The sequence below is a fragment of the Cydia pomonella genome, chromosome 19 (genome assembly GCF_033807575.1).
Source record: "Cydia pomonella isolate Wapato2018A chromosome 19, ilCydPomo1, whole genome shotgun sequence".
NCBI classification, from domain to species: domain Eukaryota; kingdom Metazoa; phylum Arthropoda; class Insecta; order Lepidoptera; family Tortricidae; genus Cydia; species Cydia pomonella.
This window is the reverse complement of record NC_084721.1, coordinates 10761024-10774324: the sequence shown is the minus strand read 5'-3', so window position 1 is coordinate 10774324 and position 13301 is coordinate 10761024. Positions and strand designations below refer to the sequence as shown.

At 34.3% G+C, this 13301-nt stretch overlaps 2 protein-coding genes across 2 annotated transcripts; one reads left to right on the top strand and one right to left on the bottom strand.

Annotated features, from left to right (window-relative positions):
- Positions 1–945: 945 nt before the first annotated feature.
- Positions 946–6010, bottom strand: LOC133528262 (insecticyanin-A-like). The gene is made up of 4 exons (XM_061865567.1): positions 5849–6010; positions 5225–5456; positions 2963–3064; positions 946–1612 (listed from the first exon to the last, which is right to left on the bottom strand). Exons 1-4 carry the CDS (start codon positions 5960–5962, stop codon positions 1422–1424), a joined length of 639 nt encoding a protein of 212 aa, XP_061721551.1. The 5' UTR covers positions 5963–6010; the 3' UTR covers positions 946–1421.
- Positions 6011–7524: 1514 nt separating this feature from the next.
- On the top strand, positions 7525–12793 carry LOC133528060 (insecticyanin-B-like). The gene is made up of 4 exons (XM_061865269.1): positions 7525–7696; positions 9998–10223; positions 11101–11205; positions 12592–12793. The coding sequence occupies exons 1-4, from the start codon at positions 7586–7588 to the stop codon at positions 12783–12785; spliced, it is 636 nt and encodes a 211-aa protein (XP_061721253.1). The 5' UTR covers positions 7525–7585; the 3' UTR covers positions 12786–12793.
- The last annotated feature ends 508 nt before the right edge of the window (positions 12794–13301 follow it).

The window sequence follows — 13301 nt, the reverse complement described above, 5'->3', positions numbered from 1 at the left end:
AGCACAATTTTACATAGAGTTCAACGTATAGCTTGTAGTGTCTCAGCGAACCTATACGTAGGTATGATGCATGTGCTTCTTGTTCTTCCTCGCGTTGTCATGGCATTTTTGCCACAGCCCATGGGAGCCTGGGGTATGCTTGACAACTAATCCCCAGAATTGGCGTAGGCACTAGTTTTAGTTAGACTTTCCAACCCAGAGAGTAAACTAGGCCTCATTGGGATCAGTCTGGTGTCCTCACGATGTTTTCCTTCACCGAAAAGCGACTGGTAAATATCAATGATATTTCGTACATAAGTTCCTAAAAACTCATTGGTACGAGCTGGGGTTTGAACCCGCGACCTCTGGATTTAAAGTCGCACGCTCTTACCGCTAGGCTACCAGCGCTTACCGCACGATGCATGTGCTTATCGCACTGTAATGGGACCTCAACTAAACGTGTGATGGATGTGTTTATCGCAATAATGACAAGATAAAACATACGTGATGTACTAACACTTGGTATGATAGTAACAGGTGAACGCTTTATCTTGTAGTAATAATGTGATTACTTTAGTAGAGTATCCGGAAAACAGCAGGCGTATTATGATGGCTTTATCCACGGGTTATAACAACCTTTTTAACACCGCGGGATCGAAAGTGACGGACACCGTTTTATCAAGCTGTTACGTAGGCAAGAACGAGCATCATAGCCGTAGTTACAGCAGTGGCAGCATGGTTCCATTTTTATCACTTGTCACTATGCCCGTCACTTTCACGCTTACATACTTGTTAGAACGTGACAGTCATGGTGACAAATGATAAAGAGCCGACCGTCTTAGCCCTACAGGAACTAATATTTAACCATAAAATATTATGATTTTGTATTTATTGAGATTAGTTAGATAATTGCGATTAGAATATAAGTATTTATTCGGTAAGTTTGTTTTTTAAAACAACGGGAAGTTAACAATGCATAGGTGTTTTACTTCACAGTGATATTACAAACCAAATAAAGAAAAATGTATTACATGTATTTCCTTAAAGCTGCAATCGTTGTTTATGTTTTGTTGTAATATTTTAGTTGTAGAATATACATCATAACTCAAATCATGTATTTTGTAAATAATAATTCTCTTTAACTGTACATATACAATAATATAACATATACAATTAACATATATACTCAGAAATTTTTAATTAAACCAAACCTATATCATATAATTTTTATAAATGTATAATTTATCACAATATTTCGATAAAAAATGATGTACCTACTTCATCGCTTTATTTTTCCCCCACGTATACACACGCACAACTACTATGAGTAATATTTACCAAAATTGGAATATAGCATTTATTTTTATTTCTTACTTGATTAAACTTATGGGGTACGTTATGTAGGCTTACGTACACATATGGACATTTTAATAAGGTATTATTTAAATCGGCACTGGATATCTAAAGGTCATTGGTTCAGTAGCCGTATCCTCAAAATATTTAGGTTGGCATTTAGACCAATCTTCCTTCACCAGCTTGGCAGGGTCTACTCCGATCTGCTGCAGTGGCTTGGTAGCGAGGGCCAGTGACACCTCGTTGAGTAGGTGGGATCTAGATAGAACCCACACGTAAACTGAAACACAATAACAATAATAATTAGCAATCGAATACAATAAAGGAAGAACATTATGCGACGTAAATATTAAAACGATAGCCCTTCATAAGAAAAAATAAAATTGTTTGACATTTTTTCCGCCATTTACTTACTTGATAAAAATCATTAGATTTCATGCCCCACACGCCACGAATTTATTTCAAGTCATGGTTTTGGTCAGGTTTGTATACGTGCAATTTTTGAGGTATTTTCATTATTTATTTTTCTTTACTTCATTGACGTGGCGGCGAAAAGGTTAAGAATATGGATGGTAGAGGTAAGGAATAGAATCTCCATGTACCAAAAAATGTCCTTCAAAAATCCGTAAATGATAATTTAATTTAAAAAAAACAAATAGTTGGCGGTAGTACTTACCTATTATTTGTAACTATTATTTATAGCTGACAACTGGACACTTTTGCAACAGGTCTGCCTATATAGATTGTATTCCTTACCTCCACCTTCCATAGTTAAAAGACATATAACAACATGTATACATTGCTACCCTGACCTTAAGGTAACTCGAGTTGAAGAAAGCTAGGTATATGCACTTTCTGATACCAAAATATAGTGAGTACTTTTTGCGATTGGTAATAATTGTATTTCAATAATTGATGAAATAAACGTCAAAAGTATGTAGATTAGGCTTAACCCTTCGTATGTGTAAGCACTGATCAGTGCGAACGAATTTAAATTTATATTGTTTTAAGCAATAAATTTACATTCATGCACACTGTGTTAGAATGTGTCTTCGTAAACTAAAAGAATCTTGTTTTATAGGTAACTGCATAAACGTGCGTGGAATAAGCTAAATATTTGAATAATAAAAACAGATTTTGTTCACGTGCGTGATGCCGTAACATTCTTTTCGACTTTGCAGCTGAATAGTCTGAATTGTATCAGTGCTTATTCTCTATAAATATATGTCTTTATAATTATAATCTCCTCATAGCTTCCCTTTACGCCCAGATATATCACACTGATCAATACAAGTACAGTACCTAAGTACTATAGTAGTAGTATTAGTAGTAGTAGTATTTCTAAAAATACGAAGGGTTAACACTACCCACTAGGCCAAACCGGCCGTCATATAAAAAAATAATATATATATATATTTATTTATTTCCATTTTACGTTGCAGCCACAGGATATTCCTTTTACAGTAAAGGTCTAAAATCTTAATGTTAAAGCCTAAGATTAACGATGGTCTCCACACTAGGCAAAGCCTGTATCGTGGTTACCAGTTTAAAGATACTTTAATATACCAATTTTGACACCAAACATTTTTTTTAATGCATGTTTTTTTTAGATATATTTAATAATACTCACTGAAATGTTTGTCGATTAAAGGGCTATACTCGCAAGTGTATACGGTAGCGTAGTAATTGTAGTTAGTCGCCAGAACTCTGAATGGATATCTTCTTTTTTTTACTGAAACGAAATCAAAATGTTGAAATGAAGAAGGTCGAAAGATAGACTAAAAAGAGTTACGTACATCATTCCCAATGTTTATTAAGGGTACTCAGCAAGCTCTTCTCCATGCAAACGTAGTTACACTCTCATTTTAAAACAACTAGCTAGATTGCTGTGAAACATTGTACTTACAGCAGGATAATAAGATCTAGTTCTTTAATTAGTTTATGTAGCTTCCGATACCATAGTTTAAAGAATACAGCGAATTTAAGTTATTAATACAAAACTTGTTTTGCTCTATTTTCTTTTACCAATTACTAGATATACCTCATGTATGTGCAAAGTTTCATTACAATCCAACTCGCAGTTTCAAAATGAGAACGAAAATCCGTTTGTATGGGAAGGTGAAATTCGGCCGAGCGCGCCGGGGACTCTTAAAACCGATGTCTAACAGCGAAACGCCACGACTCCAATTCCAACTTAGATTATAACAAACAGGATGATCCTAATGTAGGAGCCAGAGCAACCTGAATTGTAAATTTCTTAGCAAAGGTAAATATTGTCAGCTATATTTTGTTAGGGTTGTTTTCTCTGCTTAACATCCCTGTAAACCTATATGTATACCTACATCTATAACATATTATTGAATTAGTGTTCTTGGTAACGATAAAATTTTCGTGTATGCAGTTTAATTAATTAACTTAATTGCAGATTATTGTACTAAGCCTTATCGGCTATCGGCTAACTAATTCACAATGATATATTTTCAATTTATTTGGTTACTTATTTGATTGTAAAGATAAGGAACGTCACGTCTCAGACTAACTTATCTGACACGAAAAAAAAATTTGACACCCTATATCATCACTTTCTATTTTCATAAGCTGTATAGCGTCTACTATTACATAATTAAGGTACTTGCGCCTAAGATTTCCGTTTTTAAGCTTACCTTCTTTCAAAATTTCATGTTTTGTAAGTGTGAATGGATTCAAATTTTGCGTCCATGTTCGGTACTATATATAATAGACAAGAAACTGCGAGCTCATATTTAAAATAAGAAAGAAAAATATATAAATAAAGATTGTCCATACCTAGTGAAGGTACATGCAGCTAAAAAAGTGCACACCTACTTTTGCAGCACGCTGCACTTTAGACTAAAGCAACATTCAGGATTTTCCTAACAGCTTACTACGTTTTGTCCAGATTTCGTTCATGGTCTTTCCACACACACTCACCACCGCCACGAATATAAAAAGACTGGAGAGAGCCTAAAGAGGTGAACCAACGATCTGGTGGAAAGACTTCACTCCTATAATATGATGGATTCTACAAGTACTATTTTATAATATGTATTTGGTGAAGGTGTTTGGCCATCTAATCATTGTTGGTACAGAACTTATCAGGGATCGCGATTAGGCCGGATGAAATCAGCTTACTTCTTGAGGTTTCATGCCTCAAAAGGAAAAAACTGAACCCTTATAGGATCACTCGTGCGTCTGTCTGTCCGTCGGTCACAGCCTATTTGTTAAAATTTGGTACACATATGTAAGTCTGTAATGCAAATAAATTAATACATACTCTCGGACATATAACGTAAATAAATTAATTTTAAACATAGGGGCCACTTTTGTGTAAGCATTTACACATTTACGGGCCACGTAAATGAGAAATTAAATATAAATATTTTCAAACGATGTTTGTGAGTAGGACTTAAGAATTTTTAAATATTTTTTTCGGTTTACACTCACGTATTTTTGGTCACTGGTCTGGTCACTCGCGCGACAAGTTCTACAACTACAGTGATAGCGCAAGATCTCCACCAACCGGTTCTAACAGCGCGTGCGCAGCGTGCGACGCAGCGCGCAGCAGTACGCGAAACATGGCCGTTGTGAACGCTGCTCGCACTGTTAGTGCTTGAGAAAGGAGACCTAGGCTCTCTGATACATGCCACGCGAGTGACTAAAAATAAGTGAGTGTAAACCATATAATTAGTTTATTACTTTATGTTAGTATGTCCCAAAACAGTTTTAATTCTATTAATGTTAAAAATTGGATGATGCTCGCAAGCCTTGGAACAGTCTGACTCGCACTCAGCTGGTTTTTAAACATGATAAAACTATGAGGTTATTAATATAAATGCAATTAAATATGCACATAATTTTGATTACGAGTACTTACGTCTTCTAGGTGCATTTTCAAACTGAAACTCAATATCCAAGTACGCAGGTTTCTCAATTTCGGACGGTATGACCATCCTTCCGATGCTGTATCGATGGAACAGGCCTCGGTCTACCCTGGACTGGTTCAGGTATATTCCAGTGGGCTTGGTGATGAGATTGAGTACTGAGCAGTTGTTGTGGCGGTGACCATCGCTGGAGTAAGAGTAGGTTTGGTACCAGTCGTTGTAAAACTGAAAACATCTTTTTTTGATCAATACTTGAAAAAATACATGAAATAATTAAAAGGGCGAGCCACTGATACGGTACTAATGTCTGTTTCACAGACATTGGTATTTTTTACGAAATTGCCCTACATGATTATTACTGCCAGCAGGTAGACCTTTCGCTTTCACACGCCAGCTTATTAGCTATGCGAGGACGCGTAGCGAACTAGCGACGGTTTGTCGCGGGCCCTTTTCAAATAAGTCAGCGAAATGCGGTGAGGTGGTAGCGAAATTTTACTGTTATTCGCTCGCTTCTTGACAAACACATCTCTAGAATTACAATTTATATTAATTAGCAATAGCAATGTTGACATAAATTACATAAAATATAAATACATGAATAAAATATCATCACTCACTTCAGCCAGTCGGAAATCTTCTTTCAAATTCACTATTTCAGGACATTTTCCAGATAATGTGAAATACCCAAACACATTACAAAGTAATGAGACAAATATTACAATTCTCAACATATTAAAGTGTTAACCGGACAATTTCTTGTATAAAAGTAAACAAGACTGGATGAGCGTCTCTATAACACCGTACCCGAAGTCATAGGTTATCTGTGGTGTGGTATAATAATTAAGCGGCGTAAATATTTATATTAGACGGTTACTGGAAATGAGATTGCATTTATATCTTATTATTCGTAAAATTTTCCTTAAGGATTTTTTAACGTTCTAAGGAGTAACAGAAAATTTACCTACTGTCATTCAATGACAATAATTTAAGTGATTATTGTGTGCCGGAAGTGTGGATATCAATACGTTTCTAATTTAATTAAAATGTTTCAAATCTTCATACTCGTAATATGTAATTAGTCGTCTAGTGTCACTTTCTCTCTTTTATATGAGAAGTCCAATTTTATAATCATAGAAAACAGTTTCTCTTAATTTGCGTATCGGTATCAATTTTACTATAGTAATTCATAATACAAAGCTCCCTTACGGCATTAAGTTCGCCTATTGTACAGCGTGTTTTCTTATGTGTAATAAAGATTAAATAAAAATATATATATATGTATGTTGTATGTATGTCAGTGTGGGTCAAATATTGGAAGCAAAATTTGACCCACTTCCCGATTTCCGATTGACCTGAAAATTTGCATATATATAAGTAAGTCAGGTGACAATGCAATATTATGGCACTATCAAGCTGATCTGATGATGAAGACAGGAGGTGACCATAGGAACTCTGTGATGAAACAATGCAATCTAATTGTGTTTGGAGTGTTCAGAATTGTTCGATTAGTTGCCTGTGCTAAGAAAAGCACAGTCAGCGATAAAAGCTTGTACCAAAGATGGTTTTTTTCCTAACACTTATAAAAAAACGCCTCTACAATATACAACACCAAATCAATATAAAACTATCATGTTGTTGTTTACGACACAGCGAAGTTCTAGAAAACTATTATATTATCTATTGACAAATTTGACTCATCCATTTGACCTTTACCTAAAGCCATGTTCATAATGCAGTTAAAATGTTAATAAGTGCCCAATAACTTGGGTTTACGAACTTGCAAAATTAAATGACTCAGGTAGTAACTACATAAAAAGTATGTTTGACCATACGCTGAGGGATGAATATTTTGTGTCATATTGAACGACTTTAATTTATTGTCCAGTATGACCTACATATCCACCCAATTTCACCCTGCAAATGGTCGTTTTGAGAGCCTTTACACCTCCAAATCTTGTTAGTATTAGTACTTTACTTTGACATTGGGGACCTTTTACATCTCTAAATTTAATGTTTATATGTTTATGTCCATGGTTAATATGGAGACTATACGAGTACATCTCTGTTATATTTTAGTAATTATTTATTTTAAGATTACTTTTATGTAATTTGCACTAAATAATAACCAACACGTGCAAAAGACCTTGAAAACTGACCCATGTGGCCCACTATAAATACCCAGAGGAAACATTATAGGAAACTCCATACGGTTGTTCAATTTAACAAGCAATTTCAATATAAAACAACTTTACTCAGGGGTCATTTCATTGGATAATTATCGCGTGGGATGCGACGCGCAAGCATTCGATATCATACCTTCGCTCCGAGTACTTGTTTAAAAACACACAAAAATAATGATGTTGTTTTTACTGTATTGCTTACTTGGAGTTTTCGGGGCTTGGGCGGATAACATACTGGGAGAATGTCCAACGATCAAAATTCAAGAAAATTTGGATTACACTAAGGTAAATTAGATCATGATTATATCTACCCTCAAAACTTTGTCTAATTTTAATCTTTAAATCATAATAAGCTCGTCAATAATTGAAATTTAGGTTTCAGTACAACAAAAGTGTACAATTAAACGTGTTGTACCTATGCAGAGATTTAGTTAGGAATGATCCTGCTTGAAGATCATGATTAATGGTTCCCATATTTATTTCATCCTCTGGTGTAAAAAGGCGAATATAGGTAAATATTTGGAAATTTTTAAATAGTACTTTAGAGTTGTTCATTATATTAGATTGTCTTATAAAATTGACTATACCGGGATATCCATCTGTAGCATCGTGGCATCTAGAGAGATTAGCCGATTTTCATCTCTAGATAATTCTTATTACACTTATAATTTAGTTTTTCATATCTTTATGTATCGTTGCCTTTTTACTGGGTATGCACTGTTAAAATGTACTTAATAATAATTTTAACCCTTTTTTAAATGCTTCAAGTGTTATTTGCAGGACTGATAGTCAGATAAAAAAGTATTTAACGATGTGACATTAAAAACAATAGGAGATTTTTAACCAAGGGATGAAATGGTGCCTTTCAACCGAGTTCAACACTCTACTTTTATTTTGAATACGAGGAAAGTAAAAAGTGTACATGTGCATTTAAAAAAACACGGCAAAGTATAAACTTCAGTAGTATTTATTGACGGTACATTCAATTAACAATTTTGGTAAAAATATCGTTATTTATGGAATGAATCCATTTAAAAGCAAATTCTTAATTGCTTATTGTAACAAAAAAGAAAAAAACATACTTAGAAAGTACATTGTTCTATAGCAGAAAAGTATCATTTTCTGCACACTTTTTAGAACAACAACGACCCACTTTCAGAGAAATGATAATTTATAGTTCACTAAATAATTTATAAAATTGTAAAATATTTTCACCTCGCTCAAAAGATTCTTCGTCATCAGGATATATCTAATGAATAATCATGTCCTCAGAATTCTGATAAAATCTATACAGATAACGCAAATTAAAACAGGATTTTATGCAATTATTCAGAGATTATTAATTGAGGTAGGTAGGTAGGCATACTTTCTGATTAATTGATGATAAACTGTTTAATTAAGTATTCATATTTTTGGCTAATTTATATCTTTTTTAATCATCCGTTCTGATCAGTTGATGATTAACTTTTATTGTTTGTGACTAATTGTAATTAGTATGTTTTATTATCATTTATTTGTGATAGCAATCAAATTTTCTACATACAATACCGGATGTTTCTTGTAACACGAGCAAATAATTAAACCATATAGGGGTAATTCCACGAGACTGTAACGTCAGTTACCAATTCTTTCGTGTGTTCTTATGTTAATTAAGAAAATTCAAGTATCCAGATATCTACCTGTAGGGCTACGCCAGACATACAGAGACTTAAATTTGCTTAATCAATGTAAGAACATACGAAAGAATTGGTAACTGACGTTACAGTCTCGTAGAATTACCCTATATTGTACTCTTAAAACGATATAACTTTGGATTACTTAAAATGTTTTAAAAATTAAAAAATCTTTAGATTTTATTTCTTCATACAAATATAATATTATTTTCAATGTACGCTGACATCAGTGTGTTTGACGTTGCTTGTCACGCTTTAAACATAACAAAATTCGCAATACATTGCGTCTTAGTTATTTTTAAAAGTTGCTGAACAAATGTTGGTGAGTTTGAGGAGTACAGCCTACAGTTTAATTTATTGCTCCTGTTACAGGAAACACCCGGTATACCAAATAAATTATGATGAAAATTATTTATTGACAGCCCTAGACAGATTTCAGAAAATATATTTAATTAATTTATTAACAATGTTTTTGGCAAAAGATAAAAGTAATAGCCTGTCGCCAAGAATCTTTGAGACTTGGATCCTTCGATGCATTTTGCGACTTTATCTAATTGGTGAGCTATGACGGAGGCACACATTTGCTTTATATGGACGCACTTTTGAAAAACTTTCCTCTCGCTCATAATAAAAACCTTACTTTGTTTTGTTTTCAATAATAATTAATTAGTCTATCAGACCAATTCGAACGTACGCTGACATCAGAATGACGTTTGAATCATGTCATGTTACATATTTAGTTATCGTTTATCGTGCGTCTCGCCCGCTCCAATACATGTACAGACAAGTACGAACGAAATGCACGATAACTAAATAATATGATTCAAATATCATTCTGATGTCATTGTACGTTCGAATTGGCCAACAATTTTATTATTTAAAACGCAAACTATTGATAAGTGTCCACCATCAGTTTTCAGGCAGCTGGTACAACGTGGCCAGCTACGCCAGTGATGGTCGATCGATCTACGACTGCGCCACGCTGGACTTCCAGGAGGACAACCTGGGTTACACCCTGAAGGAGACCTACGTGGTTGCTGAACTTGGGAACAGGACTCAGAAGTCTTATCTGGCTAGAGTTGATCCCACCTTCGATGCTGGAAACAGGGCCCAGTTCATTGTCAGTTACGAGAATGCTGGTAAATACCCGAAGTAATACATTTTTAGAGTTCCGTACCAAAAAGGTACAAAAGGAACCGTTATGGTGCGACTCTATCCGTTCGTCGATAACCGTCGAAATATGTCAAGAACCACTTAAGCTATCGATTTGAAATTTGGAATAGTTATGGACAACGTTAAGCCAGACACATTGAAAGTTTTTTTTTATTATTATTATGGAAAATGCCCAATATGAAGAGGGGACAACATTTGAAAGTCTAGTGACTAGGCCAACTGGGGTATCATTTGAAAGAGCTCAAATTGTACATTCCAAAACATTTTTTTTTTCATAGAGAAAAAAAAATATTTATGAAGGAAAATGTGAGAAAAAACTGTCGTCAGTTTGACAACGCTTTTGTTTATAGTCATAAGTATTTTTTTATAATAATATAAAAAATATCATGAAATAAAAATAACCCTGTCGCTAAAGAGGTATTTGTCTGTGCTTATACCTATATCGTAGCTACCAAACGGATGAACCTATTTCAATACGGTTTTCTTGACAAAAGTATGTTTAAATGGTTGTTGGCAAAATGATTCGTGGAAATTAGTCGGTTTATTTTTAGGGTTCCGTATCCAAAGGGTAAACTAAGACTCCGCTGTCCATCCGTCTGTCCGTCTGTCACCAGACTGTATCTCATGAACCGTGATAATCAGACAGTTGACATTTTCACAGATGATGTATTTTCCTGTTATCGCTATAACAACAAATACTAAACAGTACGGAACCCTCGGTGGGCGTGGCCGACTCGCACTTGTGTGTTTTTTTTATTTTTAGTGAGTTAGTTCTAACCACAACCGACTGTAATTATCTTTAAGTTAATTACAACAAATTATAACATAATATACTTATTTCAGACAAAGTGCTACAGTTCCCGTTCTTCATACTATCCACTGACTACGACAACTATGCTATCGCATACACCTGCAAGACCTTCAAGAGGAAGCCGAGAACCCATTACGGTACCTATAGCCCTTCTTCGCTTAGGTACAGTCACGGACTTTAAATGCTGAGCCATCTAGGGTTTAGCCTCTGGAGTTGCAGGCGTCCATAGGCTACGATGACTTCGTAACATCAGGTGGGCCGTATGCTTGTTTGCCACCGACGTGGTATAAAAAAAACATTTACATTGGAAATTTCATACCATTAGTATAGATAACTAAATTTGTTTGAACCCTAAATAGCTCAAGAATCCCGTCTGTGACTGTACCTATTGTAATAACATGATTAATCGAATTGGATTTAAAACATAAAACCAGATCGTAAACTAAACGACACAGCAGTCAGGCTATCGTACGAGTATGTCCTTTTTTTAGGGTTCCGTACCCAACAAGTAAAACGGGACCTTATTACTAAGACTCCGCTGTCCGTCCGTCTGTCTGTATGTCTGCCCGTCTGTCACCATCTCATCTCATGAACCGTAATAGAACCGTATAACTCTGACGCAAAAAGAGGGGTATTTGTCTGTGCTTATATATCGTAGGTTCCAAACCCATAAACCTATTTGAATAAGGTTTTCTTATCGAAAGTATATTTAAATGGTTGTTGGAAAAATTATTCGTGGAAATTAGTCGGTTTATATTTAGCATTCCGTACCCAAAGGGTAAAACCCTATTACTAAGACTCCGCTGTCCATTCGTCTGCCCGTCATTAGGCTGTATCTCATAAACAGTGATAGTTAGACAGTTGAAATTTTCACTTGCCAGTCGCACTCGCACTTGGTCAGTTTTTTTTAATACTTTTGCTATATACAAAAAACACACAAACATATATCTAAAACGCACTTTATAAATTTGTAACTATTTATGCACAAAACCTAATATATGAAAGTTGAACGTTGTACGATAAATACACGTGCGAATAGGTAATTAGTCGTGTTTTAATTTATCACCACTCGTTGCGTATTTCCTATTTTCTGCACTTGTATCTTAAATAGCTATTATAACATTTGATGTATATTGGCAATAGCTATGTCCCTACGTTTGAATTTTTTATATTTTTTTATTGTTGTAAAAATTAGGAGCGAAAAACAGTTTTCATACTTTTTAAATACTCCTAACTTTTATAATAATTAAAAAATCGAATAAAATCAAAGGTAAGGCAGGGCCGTGATCGATATACAACAAATTGTGTCAAAATATTTCCATAATGTTAATATCCAGAGAGGAAAATGAGGACTACATTTGTATGAAAAGGCGATTTCGCAACGGGTCCTCCACTTTCGTCCTGAGATATTGTCTGCCTATAATTGCTTTAGAAATACCAATAATGTAAATTACAAGAAATTCATTATTTTATTTAATCCAAAAATGTTTGTGTAAATAATTATATTATGTTTCTCTTTACAGTTTTCTCCTGGGTTCTATCAAGAAACAAGCAAAAGTTAGAAGGAGAATCACTGAAAAAAGTAGAAGATGCCTTGTCAAAATACACGGAGTTGGCCGAGCATAGACAGTCATTTGTTTTTAAAGAATTCTCAGAGGCAGAATGTCAGTTCTCGCAAAAATTCGAGACTGATTTCTTTACTAGTAATTTTTGGTAATCTTATAAATCTTATAATAAAAAAGTGGTTTGCTTTAAATATCGATGTTTTAAATTATATTTCAAACTATAAAATATCAACTTTCATAATCGGACTAATGTGACTAGTCGAAGGAAGACTTGTGAATTGAAGTGACTTTTCTGATACTTTAGTTTTTATACACTTATTACAAAAACCTGTGATTATATATTTTTTTATAAACTAACCGGTACTTTTTATTATTTTATTCTAAGACAACACGTTTTATTTTGTTTAACACGTGTCATAATATAGTTCGTGTCATTCACGACGACGCGTGCCTTTACTCGTATTTTCATGTTGTTAAAGGTTAGATTTGACAAATCTGCGCGTCATCGTGGATGACACGAACTACAACACCGCTACATAATTTCAATGATCTATCGATAAATGATAAAAATATCCATCGATCGACTAATAAATAAATTAATTCGTCTCTTTTAGCCCTATGATTTATTTATTAATTTAATCTTTATTGCACTAAAGAAAAAAAAATCT